A 24,177-nucleotide genomic window follows, 5' to 3' on the forward strand; every position below is an offset into this window, starting at 1 on the left:
TGCTCTGGAGTTGGAGCTCGCTGACCACAGCAGCCCATACACAAGGGTCAGCTCTGCCGTCCGCACTATCGCCAGCCTGGCTACCGCACCCCAAGGTGTGCACCCAGGACATCCCTGAGAGACCGCCACTGCTGGAGATCACCGCTACTGGAGCTAGAGCTGCCAGTGGATGCCATCCTGCCTGTGCCTCTGACCCCTCTGCCTGCTGTTGTATGAGCAGCTCCATCTGCTCCCTTCGTGTCTCTGGTTATCACTGTCCCTGTAGTCCACAACCGCTGCTCCAGCACTCTGCATGGCACTTCCTGCTGCCTGGCCCTCCCAGGTCTCTGTATACTGCGCTGAGTTTTGTTGTTTTATAATTGTTCCTGTGTGGTTTTCTACTTGCTGTAATACTAAATCCTTTGTACTATGTACTATGCTTTTGATGTCTGTAAAGTGACTTGGAGAAAAGCGCTATATAAATACAATCATGAGTATTTCTTTAACTGTAATGTGTGTCCTTTGTGTAACATCTCGCGAGTACTTGCTAAAACCAGGCTTTTAGTCACAACCCAGTCTCATCTCCACCAGGTATGGCAAGGGGAGGGCGCATGCAACTGACTCTGACTCAGTCACAAAGATGCAAAGATATTTGCGATCGCATTTCACTATTCCAGCTGCGATTGACTCTGTATGAGGTCCACAGTATTTCGGAGAATGATATCCTGGAAAACCAATGAAATGTAAGGGTGGGTACATATTAGCGATATCTTGATGATTTGTCTTTTTGGACAGGCAAATGGTCTAGATCAGTGGTCTCCAACCTTATTTGGAGTGTGAGCTACTTTTGGAAAATAAAACCTCTGGAAGAGCTAACCCCTCCCCCTAATGCGCACGCATTCCTCTGAAAGTGGGTGTGGACTCAGAAAAGTGGGTGAGGTCTCAGAAAAGTGGGTGTGGCCTCGTTACAGTAATGCCCCCCAGCAGTGACAGATACACAAATAATATCCCCCAGCAGTGACAGATACACAAATAATGCCCCCCAGCAGTGACAGATACACAAATAATACCCCCCAGCAGTGACAGATACACAAATAATACCCCCCAGCAGTGACAGATACACAAATAATGCCCCCCAGCAGATACACAAATAATAAGAATTTACTTACCGATAATTCTATTTCTCGGAGTCCGTAGTGGATGCTGGGGTTCCTGAAAGGACCATGGGGAATAGCGGCTCCGCAGGAGACAGGGCACAAAAAGTAAAGCTTTCCGATCAGGTGGTGTGCACTGGCTCCTCCCCCTATGACCCTCCTCCAGACTCCAGTTAGGTACTGTGCCCGGACGAGCGTACACAATAAGGGAGGAATTTTGAATCCCGGGTAAGACTCATACCAGCCACACCAATCACACTGTACAACCTGTGATCTGAACCCAGTTAACAGTATGATAACAGCGGAGCCTCTGAAAAGATGGCTCACAACAACAATAACCCGATTTAGTTAGCAATAACTATGTACAAGTATTGCAGATAATCCGCACTTGGGATGGGCGCCCAGCATCCACTACGGACTCCGAGAAATAGAATTATCGGTAAGTAAATTCTTATTTTCTCTATCGTCCTTGTGGATGCTGGGGTTCCTGAAAGGACCATGGGGATTATACCAAAGCTCCCAAACGGGCGGGAGAGTGCGGATGACTCTGCAGCACCGAATGAGAGAACTCCAGGTCCTCTTTTGCCAGGGTATCAAATTTGTAGAATTTTACAAACGTGTTCTCCCCCGACCACGTAGCTGCTCGGCAAAGTTGTAATGCCGAGACCCCTCGGGCAGCCGCCCAAGATGAGCCCACCTTCCTTGTGGAATGGGCCTTAACAGATTTAGACTGTGGCAGGCCTGCCACAGAATGTGCAAGTTGAATTGTGCTACCAATCCCACGAGCAATCGACTGCTTAGAAGCAGAAGCACCCAGCATTGTTGGGTGCATACAGGATAAACAGCAAGTCAGATTTCCTGACTCCAGCCAACCTGGAAACTATATTTTCAGGGCCCTGATAACATCCAGCAACTTGGAGTCCTCCAAGTCCCTAGTAGCCGCAGGTACCACAATAAGCTGGTTCAGGTGAAACGCTGACACCACCTTAAGGAGAAACTGGGGACGAGTCCGCAGCTTTGCTCTGTCCGAATGGACAATCAGATATGGCTTTGTGAGATAAAGCCGCCAATTCTGACACTCGCCTGGCCGAGGCCAGGACCAACAGCATGGTCATTTTCCATGTGAGATATATCAAATCCACAGATTTGAGTTGTTTAAACCAATGTGATTTTTTAGGAATCCCAAAACTACGTTGAGATCGCCCAGTGCCACTGGAGACATCAAAGGGGCTGTATATGCAGTACTCCCTTAACAACTTCTGGACTTCAGGAACTGAAGCCAATTTCTTTCTGGAAGAAAATCAACAGGCCGAAATTTGAACCTTAATGGACCCAATTTGAGACCCATAGACACTCCTGTTTGCAGGAAATGTAGAAATTAACCTAGGTGAAATTCTTCCGTGGAGCCTTCCTGGACTCACACCCTGGCACATATTTTCACCTAAGTGGTGATAATGTTGTGCGGTCACCTCCTTCCTGGCTCTGACCAGGGTAGGGATGACCTCTTCCGGAATGCCTCTTTCCCTTAGGATCCGGCGTTCACCCGCCTTGGCGTCAACGCAGCTGCGGTAAGTCCCGGAACAGACACGGTTCTTGCCGAATCAAGACCCTTCTTAGTATCTCTTGAAGTTCCGGGAACCAAGTCCTTCTTGGCCAAACCGGAGCCACGAGTATAGTTCTTACTCCTCTCCTTCCTATCATTTTCAATACATTGGGTATGAAAAGCAGAGGATGGAACACATACACCGACTGGTACACCGACGGTGTTACCAGAGCGTCCCAGCTATTGCCTGAGTGTCTCTTGACCTGGCGCTTCAGGTGGGACGCCATCATAACCACCTTTGGTCTTTCCCAACGGTTTACAATCATGTGGAAACTTCCAGATTAAGTTTCCACTTTTCCGGGTGGAATTCATTTATGCTGAGAAAATCTTCCCAGTTGCCCACTCCCGGAATGAACACTGCTGACAGTGTTATCACATGATTTTCCGCCCAGCGAAGAATCCTTGCTGTCATTGCCCTCCTGCTTCTTGTGTCGCCCCGTCTGATAACGTGGGCGACCGCCATGATGATGTCCTACTGGATCAGCACCGGTTGACTTTGAAGCAGGAGTCTTCCTAGGCTCAGAGCATTGTAAATTGCCCTTAGCTCCAGTATATTCATGTGGAGAGAAGTCTCCAGACTTGACCACACTTCCTTGGAAATTTTTTCCCTGTGTGACTACTCCCCAGCCTCTCAGGCTGGTATCCGTGGTCCCCAGAACACAGTCCTGAATGCTGAGTGTGCTGCCCTCTAAAAGATGAGCACTCTGCAGCCCCCACAGAAGAGACACCCTTGTCCTTGGAGACAGGATTATCCGCTGATGCATCTGAAAATGCGATCCGGACCAATCGTCCAGCAAATCCCCTGAGATCTGCCGAATGGAATCGCTTCGTAAGAAGCCACCATTTTTCCCAGGACTCCTGTGCATTGATGCACTGATACTTGGCCTGGTTTTAGGAGGTTTCTGACTAGGTCGAATAACTCCTTGGCTTTTTCCTCCCGGAGGAACACCTTTTTCTGGACTATGCCCAGAATCATTCCTAGGAACAGCAGACGTATCGTCGGAAAACAGCTGCGATTCTTGGAATATTTAGAATCCAGTCGTGCTGTCGTAGAACTACTTTAGATAGTGCTCTTCCGACCTCCAACTGTTCTCTGGAACTTGCCCTTTTCAGGATATCGTCCAAGTAAGGGATAATTTAGATGCCTTTTTTCTTTGAAGAAACATCTTTTCGGCCATTACCTTGGTAAAAGGCCCGGGGTGCCGTGGATAATTCAAACGGCATCGTCTGAAACTGATATTGACAGTTCTGTACCACGAACCAGAGGTACCCTTGTTGAGAAGGGCAAATTTGGACATGGAGGTAATCCTTGATGTCCAGGGACACCATATAGTCCCCTTTTTTCCGGTTCGCTATCACTGCTCTGAGTGACTCCATCTCGATTTGAACCTTTTATGTAAGTGTTCAAAGATTTCAGTTTAGACTATGTCTCACCAAGCCGTCTGGCGTCAGTACCACAATATAGTGTGGAAAAATAATACCCTTTTCCTTGTTGTAGGAGGGGTACTTTGATTATCACCTGCTGGATATACAGCTTGTGAATTGTTTCCAATGCTGCCTCCCTGTCGGAGGGAGCCGTTGGTAAAGCAGACTTCAGAAACCTGCGAGGAGAAGATGTCTCGACTCTCCAATCTGTACCCCTGGGATAATACTTGTACTATCTAGGGGTCAACCTGCGAGTGATCCCACTGCGCGCTGAGACTCTTGAGACTACCCCCCCACCTTGAGTCCGCTTGCATGGCCCCAGCGTCATGCTGAGGACTTGGCAGACGCGGTGGAGGGCTTCTTTTCCTGGGAAGGGGCTGCCTGCTGCAGTCTACTTCCCTTACCTCTATGTCTGGGCAGATATGACTGGCCTTTTGCCTGCATGCCCTCATGGGAAAGGAAGGATTGAGGCTGAAAAGACGGTGTCTTTTTCAGCTGAGATGTAACTTGGGGTAAAAAGGTTGGATTTCCCAGCTGTTGCCGTGGTCCCCAGGTCCGATGGACCGACCCCAACTAACTCCTTCCCTTTATACGGCAATACTTCCATGTGCCGTATGGGATCTGTATCACCTGACCACTGTCGTGTCCATGACATCTTCTGGGTGATATGGACAACGTACTTATCTTGATGCCAGAGAGCAAATATCCCTCTGTGCATCTCACGTACATATATATAGAATGCATCCTATTAAATGCTCTATATGAATAAAATATTTTCAGTCAGGGAATCCGACCAAGCCAACCCAGCACTGCATCTCCAGGCTGATGGCGATCGCTGGTCGCAGTATAACCACCGTATGTGTGTATATACTTTTTAGGATATCTTTCCAGCTTCCTATCAGCTGGCTCCTTGAGGGCGGCCGTATCTGGAGACGGTAACGCCACTTGATAAGCGTGTGAGCGCCTTATCACCCTAAGGGGTGTTTCCCAACGCGCCCTAATTTCTGGCGGGAAAGGGTATAACGCCAATATTTGCTATCGGGGTAACCCCACGCATCATCACACACTTCATTTTATTTTATCTGATTCAGGAAAAACTACAGGTAGTTTTTTTACTCCCACATAATACCCTTTTTTGTGGTACTTGTAGTATCAGAAATATGCAACACCTCCTTCATTGCCCTTAACGTGTGGCCCTAATGAGAAATACGTTTGTTTATTCACCGTCGACACTGGATTCAGTGTCCGTGTCTGTGTCTGTGTCGACCGACTGAGGTAAATGGGCGTTTTTAACGCCCCTGACGGTGTTTCTGAGACGCCTGGACCGGTACTAATAGTTTGTCGGCCGTCTCACGTCGTCAACCGACCTTGCAGCGTGTTGACATTCTCACGTAATTCCCTAAATAAGCCATCCATTCCGGTGTCGACTCCCTAGAGAGTGACATCACCATTACAGGCAATTTCTCCGCCTCCTCACCAACATCGTCCTCATACATGTCGACACACACGTACCGACTCACAGCACACACACCGGGAATGCTCTGACAGAGGACAGGACCCACACTAGCCCTTTGGGGAGACAGAGGGAGAGTTTGCCAGCACACACCAAAACGCTATAATTATATAGGGACAACCTTATATAAGTGTTTTCCCTTATAGCATCTTTATATATATCTCAATATCGCCAAAATCAGTGCCCCCCCTCTCTGTTTTAACCCTGTTTCTGTAGTGCAGTGCAGGGGAGAGCCTGGGAGCCTTCTCTCCAGGCTTTCTGTGAGAGAAAATGGCGCTGTGTGCTGAGGAGATAGGCCCCGCCCCTTTTTCGGCGGGCTCGTCTCCCGCTATTTAGTGAATCTTGGCAGGGGTTAAATATCTCCATATAGCCTCTGGGGGCTATATGTGAGGTATTTTTCGCCAAAAAAGGTTTTCATTTGCCTCCCAGGGCGCCCCCCTCCCAGCGCCCTGCACCCTCAGTGACTGCCGTGTGAAGTGTGCTGAGAGGAAAATGGCGCACAGCTGCAGTGCTGTGCGCTACCTTTAGAAGACTGCAGGAGTCTTCAGCCGCCGATTCTGGACCTCTTCTTACTTCAGCATCTGCAAGGGGGCCGGCGGCGCGGCTCCGGTGACCATCCAGGCTGTACCTGTGATCGTCCCTCTGGAGCTGATGTCCAGTAGCCAAGAAGCCAATCCATCCTGCACGCAGGTGAGTTCACTCCTTCTCCCCTAAGTCCCTCGTTGCAGTGATCCTGTTGCCAGCAGGACTCACTGTAAAATAAAAAACCTAAGCTAAACTTTCTCTAAGCAGCTCTTTAGGAGAGCCACCTGGATTGCACCCTTCTCGGCCGGGCACAAAAATCTAACTGGAGTCTGGAGGAGGGTCATAGGGGGAGGAGCCAGTGCACACCACCTGATCGGAAAGCTTTACTTTTTGTGCCCTGTCTCCTGCGGAGCCGCTATTCCCCATGGTCCTTTCAGGAACCCCAGCATCCACAAGGACGATAGAGAAAATACAAATAATGCCCCCCAGCAGTGACAGATACACAAATAATACCCACCAGCAGTGACAGATACACAAATAATGCCCTCCAGCAGTGACAGATACACAAATAATACCCACCAGCAGTGACAGATACACAAATAATACCCACCAGCAGTGACAGATACACAAATAATGCCCTCCAGCAGTGACAGATACACAAATAATACCCACCAGCAGTGACAGATACACAAATAATGCCCCCCAGCAGTGACAGATACACAAATAATGCCCCCCAGCAGTGACAGATACACAAATAATGCCCCCCAGCAGTAACAGATACACAAATAATGCCCCCCAGCAGTGACAGATACACAAATAATGCCCCCCAGCAGTGACAGATACACAAATAATGCCCCCCAGCAGTGACAGATACACAAATAAAGCCCCCACCAGTGCCAGATACAGAGCCCCCACCAGTGCCAGATACAATGCCCCACACAGTGCTCACCGCTGCTGGCTTCTTCTACCACCGCCGCTGCAGCTCCTGTATGAGGGAGGGAAGGGGAGGAGAGCGCAGCGCGCGCCTCTCCACTGAAGTCCAGACTCAGAGAGCAGTGCCGCGGTAAGGGACGGGTGAGTCTCCGCGGCGGGCATTTGAAATATGGCACCGGTAAGTGAGCCAATCAAAACTCGCAGTCCGGCAGCCAATCAGGTGCAACCGTTGTCGGTCCGCGAGCTCTGATTGGCTGACGGTCGGCACCATATTAGAAATGAAGGGAGTCGGAGTGCCAGTGATTGCCCAAGCCCAAGCGCTCTGTGAGATACCGAAAATATGATGAGCTACTGGTAGCTCGCAAGCGACGGGTTGGCTATCACTAGTCTAGATTGTCTAGTGTGTGCACACAATTGCTCTCTTTCCTGTGGGTTGCATGCATCATCGTCTGGTCATCCGTGCTGCACGGACACTGTGGGCAATACTCCTTTGTACACTTTAACAAACACCCTTGTTAATAGATTCTCAGAATATATTTATACAAGGCCTGTCTGCACTGTCCATTAGGGAGAAAGTACAAAGATCAGAGACACCCAATAAACAGATTTGCCTTTTATGAAAACAATGGCACAATCCACACACACTGATTTACCTGTATACGACACTGATCATACTCCTTCTTAGTGGGTGGCTCCTGTATGGGTGACGATGGTGAGGGCGTGGAAGCTGGAACAGGTGATTCTGCTGGAGGTGAGATTGGCTCAGATGCTGCCCCCCCAAACTGAAAGCAAGAGGATATCAATAAACACACTTCATGTGAAAAATGTTTCAGAAATGTTAAGAACTGAGCACACTTACAGATAATAAGGGGAATGATCCCACTACTCAGCTGTGCGCACTGACAGGCCTCCATGTTGTTGTAGTACCTATATGCTTTGTATGAGCACATTATAGCACTAATGCCTGATTATTACTGGGAAGAGCTTAGTGCAGTTTTACGCAGGTGAGGCAAATGCAGACTATATTCTCCTTTTATATTAAGACATGAAGCAATAACCACAAAATCCCTCTTCAGCTAACGGTGCCTAATACAGGGGAATGCATATATTAGACTGAATGTTCTTCTATTCTGTGTACAGGCCGCTGGTAAACCTGTCCCCTCTTTTTATTCTCCCGGTCATGTTGCTGATGATCCAACCACACTCTACCACACTAGAAATCTGAATTGTGAAAGGATTCTACTATCAAAATAAATGATAGGATGACTTCGGAGGAAATACAGAATATAAGTAAAAGACAAAAATAAAACGCAGTTTATGGCAGGATACATTCTGCAACCAGATAAACTGTATCTGTACTGAAGATGGTTAAACAATCGTTAAACAACACTATGGGCCTGATTCATGTTTGAAAGTAAAGAAAAAGCAAGAAACTTGGCAAAATAATGTTGCACTACAGGTGGGGCAGATGTAACGTGCAGAGAGATTTAGATTTGGGTAGGGCGTGTTCAAACTGAAATCTAAATTGCAGTTTAAAATGAAAGCTGTCTAATATGTGTGGGCTACATGCAAAAGCAGCCAGTATTTACCCTGCACAGAAAAAATATATAAAAAATAAATGTATTTGCTCCCCTTGCATGCCAACATGGTTTGTTCAAGACACAAAGGGCCTGATTCAGCATTATATGCTCAACCAAATGCCCACGCAGATTCCAGATTATCGGCATTCTGTGCATGTGCAGAACGGGTCCTGAGTGTTCGCACACAGTCCCCCATCTGTTTCTCCCTAATTGACAGGCAGAGGCATTCGGAGGGCGGTGAGGGGGCAAGGATGGCCGGTATTTCCGGAAACAGGGGCGTGTTGTTACCGTTTTCAGGGAGTAGCAAGGCCAGGGTCTACGTCCATGGAAGCAAACTGCCTGGCCTCGCAAGGCACCCTGCAAGGGCCAGCCTGAGTAATCCGCAGCTTACTCAGCTGGCCATCTGCAGTAAACATTGGGACCACCAGTCACGATGTTGATCCCAGGCTGCCACCTTGATTGCATAACTGGGATTACAAGTGCAGCAAGTGCTGCATATGCATTTTCAGTGGACGGATTTGCAAAGTCACTTGTGTATGGCTTTGCAAATCTGTCTACTTCTGAATCAGGCCCAAAGTTACTTGTTTGTTTTTTTTGCTTAACTTACAAACATGAATCAGACCCCATGTCTACGGTGAGTATACTGATATGACAATGCTGGCGCCAGGATACCAATACAACTGCAATACTATTTAGAGCATTTTGTCTTTTAAGTATAAACTTGCAGCTTATGTTTAAAGTTATATGAAACCACACTGTTAAAATGCTGAAACTAGCATTAAAGTCTGGATCCTGTGGCCGGCATTATTATGTCGACATACTCAGGACATAGTGAAAGTTGGCATGCTAATCACATCCCTATTTATCTTTTACTATTTCTAGTAATAAAATAAGAAAATGACGGACAATTTTCTGCACACCTGGCTTTTGGTTTGGGTCATACTCCTATACTAAAAGACTAATATGCATATGGAAGACTGGCCAAATGCATAATCTCCATGAAGCTCACACTCACCTTTCTTGCTCGGTCTGCTTTATCACGTGCAATTTTCTCTCTGACGCGTTCTCTATAAATGAGGACAAGAGACATTTACAGTCACATATATAACTGCACACTAGAAGTAGCACTCCCAGAAAGGTTCCTCTCCGTCTTTGTCTCCCCCCAGTACCTGAAGCCAGACCGTGCCACTTAGCAAAGTGGACAGACATCTGCTGTTTTACTTCATCTCTTCTAGGCCAGCATGAGGAATTCCTAAACCACCCCATGATGGATGGATGCTATGTAATAGGTGGAGTGGTCTGCCTACAGGTATCAGAGAGCGTGCCAGGTAAGAGATCTCCAAATAATTCTACATGATATAGAAAATAATTACACCGAGACCTAAAAGGCCTAAAACCTTTAGAAAGGTGTTAGTGAGGTTTTGCAGGGAATAGATTAGGTGACCTGTAATCTCCATGTAAATTGCTAAAAAGGAGGTTTGGTCAGAACTGAATTTTGATAAATCCCATCACTTCAAAATAGCATCAGAGCCCTTATACTGTACATATGATCTTATTACGGAGTCTACGCAATGCAATATTAGGTGACAAAAGCCCAGGTTACTACTACTGACGTTTATTAATACATCACCAATACATTTTACATTTACACCACTTCTCTGTTATTGTTTACATAGCCTTTCATTACTTTGTTCCTCATCACACCTCAGACCTGAGCTCAAGAAAGAGTCCAGCATTACCTTTGTGCTCCAACAGAAACACAGAATTTCATCCCCCTGAATACATATTTATATATTTCATAGAGACCACTGTATTCCAACAGGGTTGGTCATCCCTTCCAGTAATGGATATACACACACACAAAAATGTTTGGAGTAGCATTTCACCACAACACACACAGATAAATTTATTGGTACTCTTACATCTCTTTGAAACAATGCTTCATTCCTCTTGCATGCCTTTGCTATGGTCATAGAATAAAACAAATAAACTGTGAAAACAAATAAATTATTGCTTATTCTCCAAATATATTCCAAAACGTACTGAGCAGATTTGTTTTTATCCCTTAGAAAAGACAATAAACATTTGGATTATAATGATATTTCAAACTAATTGCTTTCTTGAATTAGCATTACATGTCTTCCATCTTCTAATCAGTCATTCAGACTATTTAAATGGAGAACAGTAATCACTGTTTGGTATCATCATGTGCACCGCACTAAACATGAATCATAAAAAGCAAAAGAGAGAGTTGTTTAAGGTCAAAGAGAAAATGATAGGACTCTAGCTGATTTTTAGGATTGATTTCAACGGAATGGAAGGAATCCTTCAACATCCTCCTCTCCTACCCTGTTAATTTGGTTAATTCATCTTGTCCTGTGATACTCTATTCCCCAGGAGCCTTGTAATACCCTGGAGTCCTGCCATTAACGCGAACTGCCAACACGCAGTTGGTGCAAACCTGTTAAGAGGATGAATGGACTGGCTAGTAGCGTCCTCACTTTGCAGAACCTGCATTACGGCTACATCTTCACCTACATGCTTTTGTACTTTCCCTTTGATCTGGTGCAGTGAGGATTATCGGAGTGCTGTGCTTCCTTGTTAGCGGTGATCTGCTGCTAGTTCTAGTGGTGGAGCTTTCTGATCTTCATTGGCTTACTCCCACTGCAAGTGATGGTGTTTTCCAACTGCCTCCGGACTGCTTGACTCAGATTGTGGTACTGCACTCTAACCTGCTACTTTAAGATCCCATGATCTGCGAACCCTATCCTGGGACTGGATCTGTCTACACCCCTCATCCCGGGAGCCCTGCTATTGCAGACTCTTTCCATCATTGGCTGTTTGAACCAGGAGACCATTACAATGATGGGGCCCCTTTGTACAGACAGGACTGCTCCTGGATACACAACCTTGCTGAGCTGATTTCCATCGTCAGGATCTGACTGGTGTCACTTCCCCATCGTGGTGTGGATTAATCGGAGATAGCTTTATTACCCTCCCTTGGCTCCACTTGCTTTGAGTTTCTGGTTAGAGGTATGTCCGGTGCTGCCTCTCCAGCAGAACCCTGCAGGTGTCCGACAACATGGTGGATCCTGACTACCTGGTGCCTTTTTTGGTCCCCTTTCTTGATCCTCCTCCCTTCTCAGACCAACTGCTCTAACCTGCTCATCCACATCGGTGACTACTGTTTGCCACTAAACACTGCTCCCTGGTACTAAAATTGTTTGATGGCCCCTCTTTTCTAACACTTTTCATTGAGCTTTCTCTCTTTCCTTTTCTTGGTTCCTTCCCCCTAGTCTGTTACCCATACCCCTTCCTTTCTTTGCGTACTTACTGTCTACTGCCTCTCTTCTACTCCCTTCCCTCTTATCCTTTTCTGCTCCAGTTCTGGAGAACAGTGATCTCGGGGCTGGGGCCACCACTGTGCCTTCTGAACTCATCCATTCTTAACCTGGAACCTCCAGCCTGCCCCACCTCCACAGACTGTTTACTTATCTGAACTATTTCTCCCCTTGGACATTTTGTCTCCTGCAACAGTCTATAACCTTCAATTATTTTATTTAACAATACAGCTTTTTTTTTTTCTTTTGCATTGCATGTTACTCATCCTTTATTGTTGCTCTATAGTCACACCTGGTGGTTATTAACTGATAATTGCCAGTTTCAACATGTACGACTCTGCCCTTTCAGTGCCTGGGATCGCCTGTTGGTCTCCACATTCTGGGGCAGATGTATTAAGCCTGGAGAAGTGAAAAGCAGTGATAACGCACCAGCCAATTACTACAGGTTTGAAAAATGAAGGTAAGGAGCTGATTGGCTGCTGTGCTATCATCTTCCACTTATCACTTCTCTTAATACATCTGCCCCGCTACCCCTTCTTTCCCTGCAAACCCCTACAGAGCATTTATTTAGCTGAAGGCTATCCACCTGATGCTATACCTAGTTTTACTGTGTATAACAATTTTTTTTTTAATAGTATTTTGTTCACATTCTATTTTTGGTTTATTAACTTCAGTTTCTCTGTCTGCTACATTTCCTGTTACATTATACTTCCATCTAGTGCACAGGTTCTCAAACTCGGTCCTCAGGACCCCACACGGTGCATGTTTTCCAGGTCTCCTCACAGAATCACAAGTGAAATAATTAGTTCCACCTGTGGATTTTTTAAAATGTGTCAGTGAGTAATTAATACACCTGTGCACCTGCTGGGTTACCTGCAAAACATGCACTGTGTGGGGTCCTGAGGACCGAGTTTGAGAACCACTGATCTAGTGGATGTTTTGGTGATTGCCAGGTTCACCACTTATACTACCTTACATAGATTTACCAAAGTATATCGATCTGTTAATATTACTGCTATACCATACTCCCACCTAGTGGTTGCATATGGTAATTACTGGTTTCATGGTGTCACAGTAAATAATATAGTTTATCCACTGTATAAGCTGTAATTGCAACTTATACTTATTTACCGGTTTCTGATCTTACATCCTTTATTTATTTACTGTATCGGGCCACACTGCTTGCCTGCGGTACCTCTTCAAGTGTTCTATTTGCTAAGTCCATGTATTATTGATCAATTAGATGTAGTGCTTCTTTGCTATTTTTGAGTAGCTCCACTGCATTTCTCAACCATATAAAGAACCACAGCTGTGTGTGTTTTCTCTTTAGACACTCCACTGCATTTATCCTACCTTATTTTTTGTAGAGTGATATGGACAAATACATCCACAAAATCCTTCCAACAAATCAATACATTCCTCTGTCACTATCAGAATAAGCCAATATACAGGGAGGTCTTACCCCACTTCTCCTCCTTTGATGGTCACCACATTTGAGAATGCTCCTCCTGAACATTCCTCAGTGGTAGCGAAGGCTCAGGAAATGTCTAAGATGATAATATTAGCCTTTGAGTGACAAAATACTTGAGAACCGACACAGCCTTGACTAAAATTGAAGCCAATTTCTCTAGACTAAACTGGTTCTAACAGAGGGTTGGTGACACTGAGGACCATGCCCGTGCTCTCCAACAATCCTAAGATACCCAAACTAAAGCTGGCCATACACCTACAGATTTATTGTCAGATCTGGCTGGTTGGAATGAAAATCTGGTAATGGATGAGAGCAAATGACAATTGACCATTTGCTCCCAAACACTGGAAAACAGACAAAAATGGTCAATCAGACAAATTGGTTAAATCCACGTCTGCTTTTGTCAGTTTAACGGCATTCAGGAGCAAATGGACAACGGTCATTTGCGCTCATCCATTACCAGGTTTTCATTCCAACTGTCCAGATCTGACAATAAATCTTTAGGTGTATGGGCAGCATTAGGAGGGATAACACCTGATTTAAAAGTATCCCTAAAAGTGTCCGGAACCTGTAGCACTCCAAGTATCTCGGTATTGCTGTAATTGGTGCCCCTGGTATATCTTAGAACTCGTTACTCCCCTATATTGAACATGCACACCATATTGGCCCTGACAGGCCAGATACTGCCACCAGACACAGATCGGCCATAGCGAAGTTTCTTGATTTCCGCATGAAGGATCACATACTGCATACCTTCCACAAAACTCCCCACCTCACTGTTGATGGCACACGTATCTTAATCTTTCAGTATTTCCCCGCCTCAGTATCACAGGGAATTCTCACATGTACGCAAACTATTTTATGAACAATACTCAGTTTACGCTGATGTACCCAGCCAACCTCAGAGTCCAAGATAATGGCCGCACTATGTCACCCGCATGTTTGGTCAGGATAGATCACCTTATCGTTGGCTCCTTTTGATTTCTGCTTAGTCATCGGGTTCCTATCATTTTACAGTTAATATACTTATGTTAGAGCTACTCATCCATCATTGGGGGTAATTCCGAGTTGATCGCAGCATCAAATTTGTTAGCAGTTGGGTAAAACCATGTGCACTGCAGGGGGGGCAGATATAACATTTGCAGAGAGAGTTAGATTTGGGTGGGTTATTTTGTTTCTGTGCAGGGTAAATACTGGCTGCTTTATTTTTACACTGCAATTTAGATTTCAGTTTGAACACACCACACCCAAATCTAACTCTCTCTGCAAATGTTATATCTGCCACACCTGCAGTGCAAATGGTTTTGCCCAACTGCTAACAAACTTGATGCTGCGATCAACTCGGAATTACCCCCATTATTCCATTTCAGTTAATGTTTGCATGCACCACTTTTTTTACATGGTGCTCGCCTGGTTTTTGATCATACTTGGAAAAGGTAGAAACTGTTGTAAGAAGCAATGTGTTTTTTTGTTACGTTATGCTGCATCTAGTTCTTAGAGGCTATATTAATGACACTGTCTCCAGACAAAAAAAAGAAATAAAATTAGCTGCACAATGGGCCTAATTCTGAGTTGATCGCAGCAGCAATTTTGTTAGCAGTTGGGCAAAACCATGTGCACTGCAGGAGGGGCAGATATAACATGTGCAGAGAGTTAGATTTGGGAGGGGTGTGTTCAAACTGAAATCTTAACTGCAGTGTAAAAATAAAGCAGCCAGTATTTACCCTGCACAGAAACAAAATAACCCACCCAAATCTAACTCTCTCTGCAAATGTTACATCTGCCTCCCCCCCCCCCCCCCCCTTCCTGCAGTGCACATGGTTTTGCCCAATTGCTAACAAATTTGATACTGCGATCAACTCAGAATTAGGCCCAATATCGGACTGTAATAACCGGGGCATTACAGGCCCACCTTGCCTCCCCTGCAGTTAAAGATTGACAAATAGGGACCCCTACCAAAGCATTTCCTGACATTCGGAAACTTTTTGAATCTTACTAAGCCCTTTTTATGGCCAAACCAAAGATGACCAATTATTAACGGACGCAGGATTACCTCCTCTCACCCAGACCCAATCCTATTCCCACACTCTCGTAAATCACTCTGTCTTATAATGTCTAATTACTTCCCTAAGCACTCCATGTGTGTTGTGTTAAGATATTGACTACGCCTACCTCAATATACGTTTTTTCTTATTAAGTTTCCTATTAAGTTCTAATGGCGCTTTCCTGTATATTGCTTATACTGTGTCTTACTTTACAATGTTTATTATGAACAGTGTATTACTCATTACCTCAATAAAAAAAAAAATGAGAAAAGACAATGACTGGAAGACCATGTCCAGGCAGCTTGATGTTCCTGTGATCAGGGTTGGCTACAGAAACTTGACGCCCAGTACACCGATATCTCTGGGGCACCCGCAACCCTCCCTGTCGCCGGCCCTGCTGACGTCACAGCTACATTACATGGCTGCACACTGTCATATTTATATTAAAAATACAGTAGAAAGTGTATAGAAAGAAATTGGTGACAATACAATTTTTCCAACTGTGTGCTTGTCTTGTGCATATACTAAAGGAATGTTAAATGTTGTTACAATTAGCAGGCACAAATATATCTGAATATAAATCCTATACAGTGTTGGAATGCAGTTATTTGTTCCTAATATATTTCAGATGGTTCCGCATACACTGAACAGATAATCAAATATTACAATGTATAGTTACAGGTGTATCTATTCAGAAGGCTCTGTATTAAAGTCATGCTTGCTGGATCATACCTAGGGAGGCCAATCCCGGGCCGTTTTTTCAATCCCGGGATTCGGGATTGAAAAACGCTCAATCCCGGGATTGCAGTAGGGAGCAGGGAGAGTGGGAGTGGAGGGCAGTGGAAAAGAGTGTAGGGAGCACGGAGGCTGTAGGGAGTGGGTGTAGTGTAGGGACTAGAGAGCAGCGCTGGAGGGTGGGTGTAGTGTAGGGACTAGGGAGCAGTGCTGGAGGGTGGGTGTAGTGTAGGGACTAGGGAGCAGCGCTGGAGGGTGGGTGTAGTGTAGGGACTAGGGAGCAGCGCTGGATAGTGGGTGAAGTGTAGGGACTAGGGAGCAGCGCTGGAGGGTGTAGGAAGCGGAGCTGGAGGGAGGCTGAAGCGAGCACTGCAGTGAGGGAGGGTTGATGTCAGTAAAACTACACTTACTATTAGACGGGCGGCAGCCATGGACAAGACGCGCTGAGCGCGAAGGAGGCCTTTCAAATTGTAGCGCTGGCCGTCAGCCAGTCAGAATGGGCAGTCCGGCAGCCAATCAGGAGCCGCTGCGGCCGCTTCCCTGATTAGCCGCCGGTCCACCAGCCGTGATTGGCTGGCGGCCGGAGCTACATTTGAAATGCCGCCGCGGTCTGTGTATATGGCTGCCGCCTGCCTAATACTGCCGCCCGCCTAATAGTAAGTGTTACTTACACCAACCCTCCCTTGCTGCACATGCGCAATGCAATCCCGTGAATCCTGGGATTGGAGGCTCCAATCCCGGGATTCAAATCCCGGTATTTTTGGGCCTATATCCCGGGATCCCGCCGATCCCGATCCCGGGATTGGCCTCCCTAATCATACCTAAAGGCTGTTCTATTCATTCTTCATCATTTTCTGAATTTGACATCTGGAAATCTTTTATCGTGAAATAAATATCTTGCTCCTTATTCAGCTAAATAATTTAAATGATCAGCATAATCCCTTAAAGCAGGGGTGGGGAACCTCAGGACTATTTTAGCTATAAGAGCTAAAATAGTAGTCATTCCAAAACCAGGAAGAAAGACAGGCGAATCCATTCAGAACATAATTGAATCCCCCCCATAATCTCTATATAGCTCCATAACCACAGTGATTAGGTCTAGTACAGATTTCATGAAGTAAAATAGGAGATTTAGGGGAGTCACATCATAGAAAGGGGTGGTCCAATGTGTGGACCACTAGCTCAGTGGGTTAAAATGTAAGCGATTAGATTACATTTTCACAAACTGGTTTCTCCCTCTGATAGAAGGACAGGCTCTTTTGTATACACATGGGGCCTGATTCAGAGGAGCATGCAATGTCGACGTCGGGCACAGTGTAGCGATTTTTTGCGACTGCACATGTGCCAATGCCACGCAGAGAGGAATTATTCGCACAGTGGGGGTAATTCAGACCTGATCGTTCACTAGCGGTTTTTGCAGCGCTGCGATGAGGTCAGAAATGCGCATGGGTATGCACCGCAATGTGCAGGTGCGTTGCACGGGTACAAAGCGGATCGCTGCTGTGCGATGAGTTTTATGAAGAATCTATTCGCACAGCCAATCGCAAGGAGATTGACAGGAAGAAGGCGTTTGTGGGTGTCAACTGACCATTTTCAGGGAGTGGTTGGAAAAACGCAGGCGTGTCCAAGCGTTTGCAGGGATGGTTCCTGACGTCAATTCCGGTCCCAGACAGGCTGAAGTGATCGCTGCGGCTGAGTAAGTCCTGGGCTACTTAGAGACTGCACAATATCTGTTTGTACAGCTCTGCTACACATGCATTCACACACTTGCAAAGCGAAATCACACTCCCCTATGGGCGGCGACTATCTGTTCGCAGCAGTGCAAAAAAAACCTAGCAAGCGATCAAGTCTGAATTACCCCCAGTGAGTGACAAGTAGTCAGCGTTTGTGAAAGGTACGGGGGGTGGTTATAAAATCGCAGGCGTGTAGGGACGGTTTCATAGGCAAGCCATAGTCAGCCACTGCCAGTTCGTTCGCAGCTGGAGAGACCCCGGCGTCTAAGGAGATCCGCTCAGTCTGAGACAGCACAAGGTTGCTTAGAGGTCTGATGGTGAGGCTGATGTGTATCTGATGTTCCCACTTATGTACACGAGCTGCCGATGAGAGACACAGCAGGGGGCGTCTCTGTGCACAAGTCGGCAACTGAGACATTAGCAGATTTTCGCAAGTACCCTGCGAGGGAAATCACAGCTGCGCATCCAACTGTGTGCACCTCCGAATTAGGCCCATGGTGGGAATGTCCCGATTTACTGGAACTTTGGTCATCACTTACAAATCTCATTGCGCTTTGTGGCAGTACAGTTCGGATGCCACCCCTGGTTTTTGAAGGACAGGGCACAATAGTTTGGGTGCCCTGAGCAAAAGCGACCTGAGTTTAGGACTGGACCAAGAGGAAACCCCAGGGGGGGGGGTGTTGGGTACATTCAGGTTGTCTCTTTAATATTGTGTCAAAGATTATCTGGCAGTTGGAAATGATATTATTGATTGCTGTTGATACACAGAAATACCCCACAATTTCATACATGAGATCCCATCCATGCAGGTCCGGTCCAGGTGTTGGGGCAACACTCCCAGCAATCAGGCACACCTTTTATCACGCTTGTTAGGGCAAGGGCTCCTGATGCCAACAAGTGGGCAGGCGATAGAGGGCAGGCCAGCAGGTTAGAGACAGCGAGCCTGAGATTTGTGTATATGCTGTTTGTGGACCGTTGCCTGGTTAAGGTATCCGGTAAAACTTGCTTTGATAAAGACCTGTTTACTGTACTGTGAAAGTAAACGGACTGCTTTTCGATACAACTGTGTCAGCGTCTTGTCTGGTGGAAGGTTGCTTGTTACAAATTTGCACCGGAACAGGGACCCTCTGCTGAACGCACCAAGCGCAGTGGGAACCCAGTGGCTGCAGGAGCCGTGACAGTCTCCACAGACTCTGCAAACTTCCTCTGGTCAGGTTAGCAACCAGCCAGGGTGTGTGTATCAATTGTTTTTTTGGGGGGGTTTTTTAAGTGTTTTTTTTTTGTTTGTTGAATTGTGGTTTGGTGATGTATGTTAAGGGACGCAAGGTTCATATATATCGTGCATCCGTCCCGTCTACCATGGAGGAGTTGTTAAGGGTCCTAACTAATGTCGCTGCGGGGCAACAATTCCAGATGCAGCTTCTACAAAAACAAGTACAGGCTCAGCAGGAAATCCTGCGCCTGATTCGTGATGAAGTAGGTCTCCTGCAACAGCATCACGAGGAGCCTAGACCGTTGCAAAAGATGTGTCCCTCAGACAATGTAAAAGCCTACCTGGGGACCTTTTGAGCACGCGGCCGCACGCTTGGGATGGCCAGAGGATAGCTGGCGAATAAGCTGGCCCCATATTTGATGGGAGATCCCCAGAAAACGTACCATGACCTCCCGGCGGACCAGGCATCCACCTATTCGCAGCTTAAAGCGGCTATACTGGGTCGCATCGGTGTAACCAAGGCCTGCAAAGCCCAGCGGTTCCAGGACTGGCGTTCGACCACGACAGAGAATTCTCGAATCCAGCTGGCTGAATTTCTAAAAATGGCGAGGTCTTGGCTTTAGCCGGAGAGGAATACGGCCGCCTAAGTGGTGGAGACCGTAGTCATAGACCACTGTGTGAGGGTCTTAGACAAAGGCATGCAGAAGTGGGTTCTCCAGGCTGAACCCCAAATATGGAGGACCTAGTCGCCGCAATGGAGAAATATGCTGTTCTGAGGAAAATAGCTAAGCTCTTAGACCGGGAGACTTGACCAGTTCCAAGACCCCGGACCCGTCTATCTCCGGAAACGAGACCCCGGACCAATCCGATCGTCTGCTATAAGTGCGGAAACAGGGCCACATCCGAAAGGACTGTACCAAACAGCCTAAGCCTATGCAGTGCGGAGCAGGGACATCGGGGGCAACCAGCCTACAGCTGTGTCGGAAGCAAGGGTTCGTCTGTGCCCTCCAGGTTTCAGGTGATCCTCCAGATCACAGCATGGCCAATCCAGGCGCTTGTCGATTCCGGGAGTGAGTTGTCAATTATCTCCGCGGGGTCCGTCCCTGAAGGCGCTGACCAGGTCTTACCTGCGATTGAGGTGCTCTGCGTCTATGGTGCCACTCGCAAGCACCCAGAGTGCGGTTTGCCCCGCGCTCGCCCTACCCTTTGATCCTGGGGCGGGATTTTCCTGGCCTATCCGAACTGATGGCGTTTCAACTCAAGGAGCTGCTTTCCTCTCCCAGCTCCGTAGCTCGAAGATCAAGTAATTCTTCAGGAGCCAACTGTGTGTGTGGAGTCGGTACGTCTACACCAGAAGAGCCGACCGACCCAGGGGAGGCGAGTGACGAAAGAACATTAAGAACTGTCATGTTGCTTTCGGTCGAGACCAGCAGGAAGACCCAAACCTTGCAAATGCTTTCCAGAACATTTGTATTTATAATGGGAACATGTATTTGCCCTTACCCAGGGAGGGCAGCCCTTATTTCATAGTAGAGAAGGATTTACTATATAGGGTTGTCGAGTAACGGGGAAAGAAAGTTGAGCAGCTTATAGTGCCACTGGTCCATCAGCCTCTGGTCCTGGAAGCTGCCCATTCACATTTGTGGGGAGGACATTTGGGGGAGGAGAAAACTCTGCAGAGGATACAGCAGCGGTTTTTCTGACCGGGAATCTGGGCGTCGGTAGCAAAGTTCTGTCAGGAGTGTCCCATCTGCCAGCGTACCACACCAAAGCCCAAGTACAGAGCTCCCCTCATTCCTATTCCGGTAATCTCCGTTCCCTTTGAAAGGATTGAGATGGATATTGTGGGGCCGGTGGAAAAATCAGCAAGGGGACATCAGTATATCTTGGTCCTCCTTGATTATGCCACATGATACCCTGAAGCCATCCCTCTACGAAATATGAAGACAGCAACCATTGCCAAAGAACTATTGCTGATCTTCTCCCACCTGGGAATACCCAAGGAGATCCTCACTGACCAGGGGAACCCATTTATGTCCCGGCTGAAGAGCGACTTATATCGGGTGCTGGGGGTTAAAAACATTAACCCCTCAGTGCATCATCCCCAGACTGATGGCTTGGTGGAGCATTTTAACCACACACTCAAGCAGATGCTCAGGAGGGCAGTCGCCCAGGACAAAAGGGATTGGGACCAGCTCCTACCTTTTCTGATGTTCGCCGTCCCAGAGGTTCCCCAGTCCTCCACAGGCTTCAGCCCATTTGAGCTGCTGTTGTACGGCAGACAGCCTCGGGGAATCCTGGACCTCCTAAAGGAGGGATGGGAACAACAGATGCCCCCGGAGCCAAATGTAGTACAGTTTGTCCACCAGGTCTACAGGTGGTTCCAGCAGATAGTTCCATTGGTCAGGGACCCTATGACTCAAGCCTAGTCTAGACAGAAACGTCATTATGATGTCCCGGGTGAGAAACAGAGTTTTAACCCTGGGGAAAAGGTCTTTACCCTGGTACCCACAGTGGAGGGCAAGCTATATGCCCATTGGCAAGGGCAATATACAGTGCTCGAGGCTGTGGGGCCAGTGACTTATCATGTGAGCCAACCGGGAAAGCGGATGCCTACACAGATATATCATATAAAATCTGCTGAAGCCTTGGAAGGAAAGCTCAGAGACAACAACTGCAAGAGTGGCCAAGATCTCGGCATGTGTGGACCCAATTGACAGATTTCTCTATGAGGTCAAGATGCGTCAAGCTCAAGACATGGTCAGGAGAAATTCAGATGTCTTTTCGGCGATTCCTAGGGAGGACTAAGATCATCGAGCACAACATCGTTCCTCCATCCGGAAGTAGAGGTCAATCTGCGGCCGTACCGGATAACCGTGGCAAATAGGGATGCAGTACGCAAGGAAGTGGAGGACAAGTTATGCTTGGGGGTTATTGAAGAGTCCACCAGTGGGTGGAATAACCCCATAGTGCTGGTCCTTAAGCCGTCCTGAGCACTGCGGTTCTGCACCGACTTCAGCAGGTTGAACCAGGTATCTAAATTTGATGCCTATCCCATGCCACGTGTTGATGAGATGATCGAGCAACTGGCCCAAAGCCAATACTTGACCTTACCAAAGGCTATTGGCAGATTCCCCTCACCGAGGCTGCTAAGGGGAAAATGGCCTTTTCCACCCAGATGGCCTGTTTCAGTATCGAGTCTTGCCATTTGGTCTTTACAGGGCCCCAGCCACATTCCAGCAGGCTATGAATAAGCTGTGCTGTGAAAGTAAACGGACTGCTTTTCCCTACAACTGTGTCAGCGTCTTGTCTGGCGGAAGGTCGTTTGTTACAGCTTATTTATCAAATTCATATTTGGCATTCCCTCGTATACGTTCTACTCCCCCTCACATGTACTCTCAGCAGCCTGATATTAGGTGTAATAGTTTTGCGTCCACATCTCAACTGGCTGTAAATGTTCCCTACCCCTCATAGCAAGCATATCTGCCTTGCTTACTGCTTGGAATACATGAGCTGTTTTCATGAAGAACTCTGGGTCTTATTCAGAGGACGCAGATTGACTCTCTGGGTCTATGAATGTGGCAGCAAAGTGAAAATATGATAATATCGCAGAAGGCAAATGAGGGAAATAGACGCCTCCTGTTAGCATGGCAGAGCCAATTGCTACATCATAAGATGCAGCATCGGATCATCTGCGATACCATTGGCCGTCTTAGGAACCCTGAGGCTACTCGGAATGGTCCTTGCAGCTCCGTAGCCATCGGAAGATGCAGACCCTGGCCTCAGCACTCCCTAAAAACCTGAGGGAAGCCGCTAGGATTACATACATCTCTGAATGAGGCCCTCTTCATGCTCATTCTGTACCGTGGACTGGTAACTCTGGCTAACAATCACCTTTTTTCCTGTAAATAAACTTAGCTGCATCTGGTGTTACTACAGTATGTATTATTCCCTCATTGGACATTACACCGCTGATCACACATCCTCCATTATTACCTTCCATTTTCCCTACTAATTATATTCCCTTAAATACTAAACACTATATGGAAACACTATCTTGGACCATTAGAATTAATTTGCTTCCTTCAAATCCATCTCTTAACCATTTGCCTGGCATGGTCGCATCAGATGCGACCATGCCTGCACGTGCTGTATCTGACCTGGTCGCACAGGATGCGACCAGTCAGATAAACTGTGTTAGCAGCGGCAGTGAAGAGAAACTTCCCTCCGCTGTCAGAGGGACCCGATTTCTTTCCACTTATAATGGTACAATACCCTACCCATATCATCCTAATCATCCCACATTCTCTTTAGCTGTTACTACCCTGAAAGATTATAAATTGTCACAACATGGATCTTTAATGTCCGTGTCTGGCTGGAAATTTCGCCTACCTGTAAGTTTATGTAAATTTCTGTAAAGTTTCAAATGTAAAAGAATTGTGGGTATCAAGCAAAAAGAAAGTTAAACCTTACATACTGAGAATGGAGATTTGGGGTATTTTACCTGGCATGTAATTTATAGACTTATAAGTAAACCTCCCCTCTTTTCCACACCTGTCCCCCAACAAAGGGGAAACCTTTAGGACGAATTGCAAAGTCTGCATGTTCTCATCTTTTCCAGTTTTACAGCAGCCCAGCATGAATATGTATTACGCACAGAAACACATTGTATGTATATCTTGGTTTCCAGTTAAGGACATCATTTTCCACTCATTATGCCGGTACCTCTATTTGCTGCACAATGGACCTAATTCAGATGTGGTTGCAACTTCGATGTGTGACAACTGAGCGTTTATCGGCAGACTGTTCATGAGTAGTGCGCACATGCCAAGGTACCTATGCGATGGCGCACACAGGGAGGAATAAAGCGCTGAATGATTGACAGGAAGAGACCTTTTGGGGGGTAACAGAGTGTCTGTAAAAACGT

The 24,177-nt window shown here is 46.8% G+C and overlaps 1 protein-coding gene across 1 annotated transcript in view; it reads right to left on the reverse strand.

The window, feature by feature from the left end:
• The window catches only part of UBXN1 (UBX domain protein 1), a 110,453-nt gene that overhangs the window by 46,491 nt on the left and 39,785 nt on the right, over positions 1 to 24,177 (reverse strand). The window contains exons 7-8 of the mRNA XM_063945042.1: positions 9,728 to 9,779; positions 7,786 to 7,914 (exon numbers count right to left, since the gene is read on the reverse strand). Of these exons, the coding sequence (XP_063801112.1) occupies positions 7,786 to 7,914; positions 9,728 to 9,779 (181 nt within the window). The remainder of the gene's footprint in view (positions 1 to 7,785; positions 7,915 to 9,727; positions 9,780 to 24,177) is intronic.

The sequence above is a fragment of the Pseudophryne corroboree genome, chromosome 11 (genome assembly GCF_028390025.1).
Source record: "Pseudophryne corroboree isolate aPseCor3 chromosome 11, aPseCor3.hap2, whole genome shotgun sequence".
In the NCBI taxonomy this organism is placed as follows: domain Eukaryota; kingdom Metazoa; phylum Chordata; class Amphibia; order Anura; family Myobatrachidae; genus Pseudophryne; species Pseudophryne corroboree.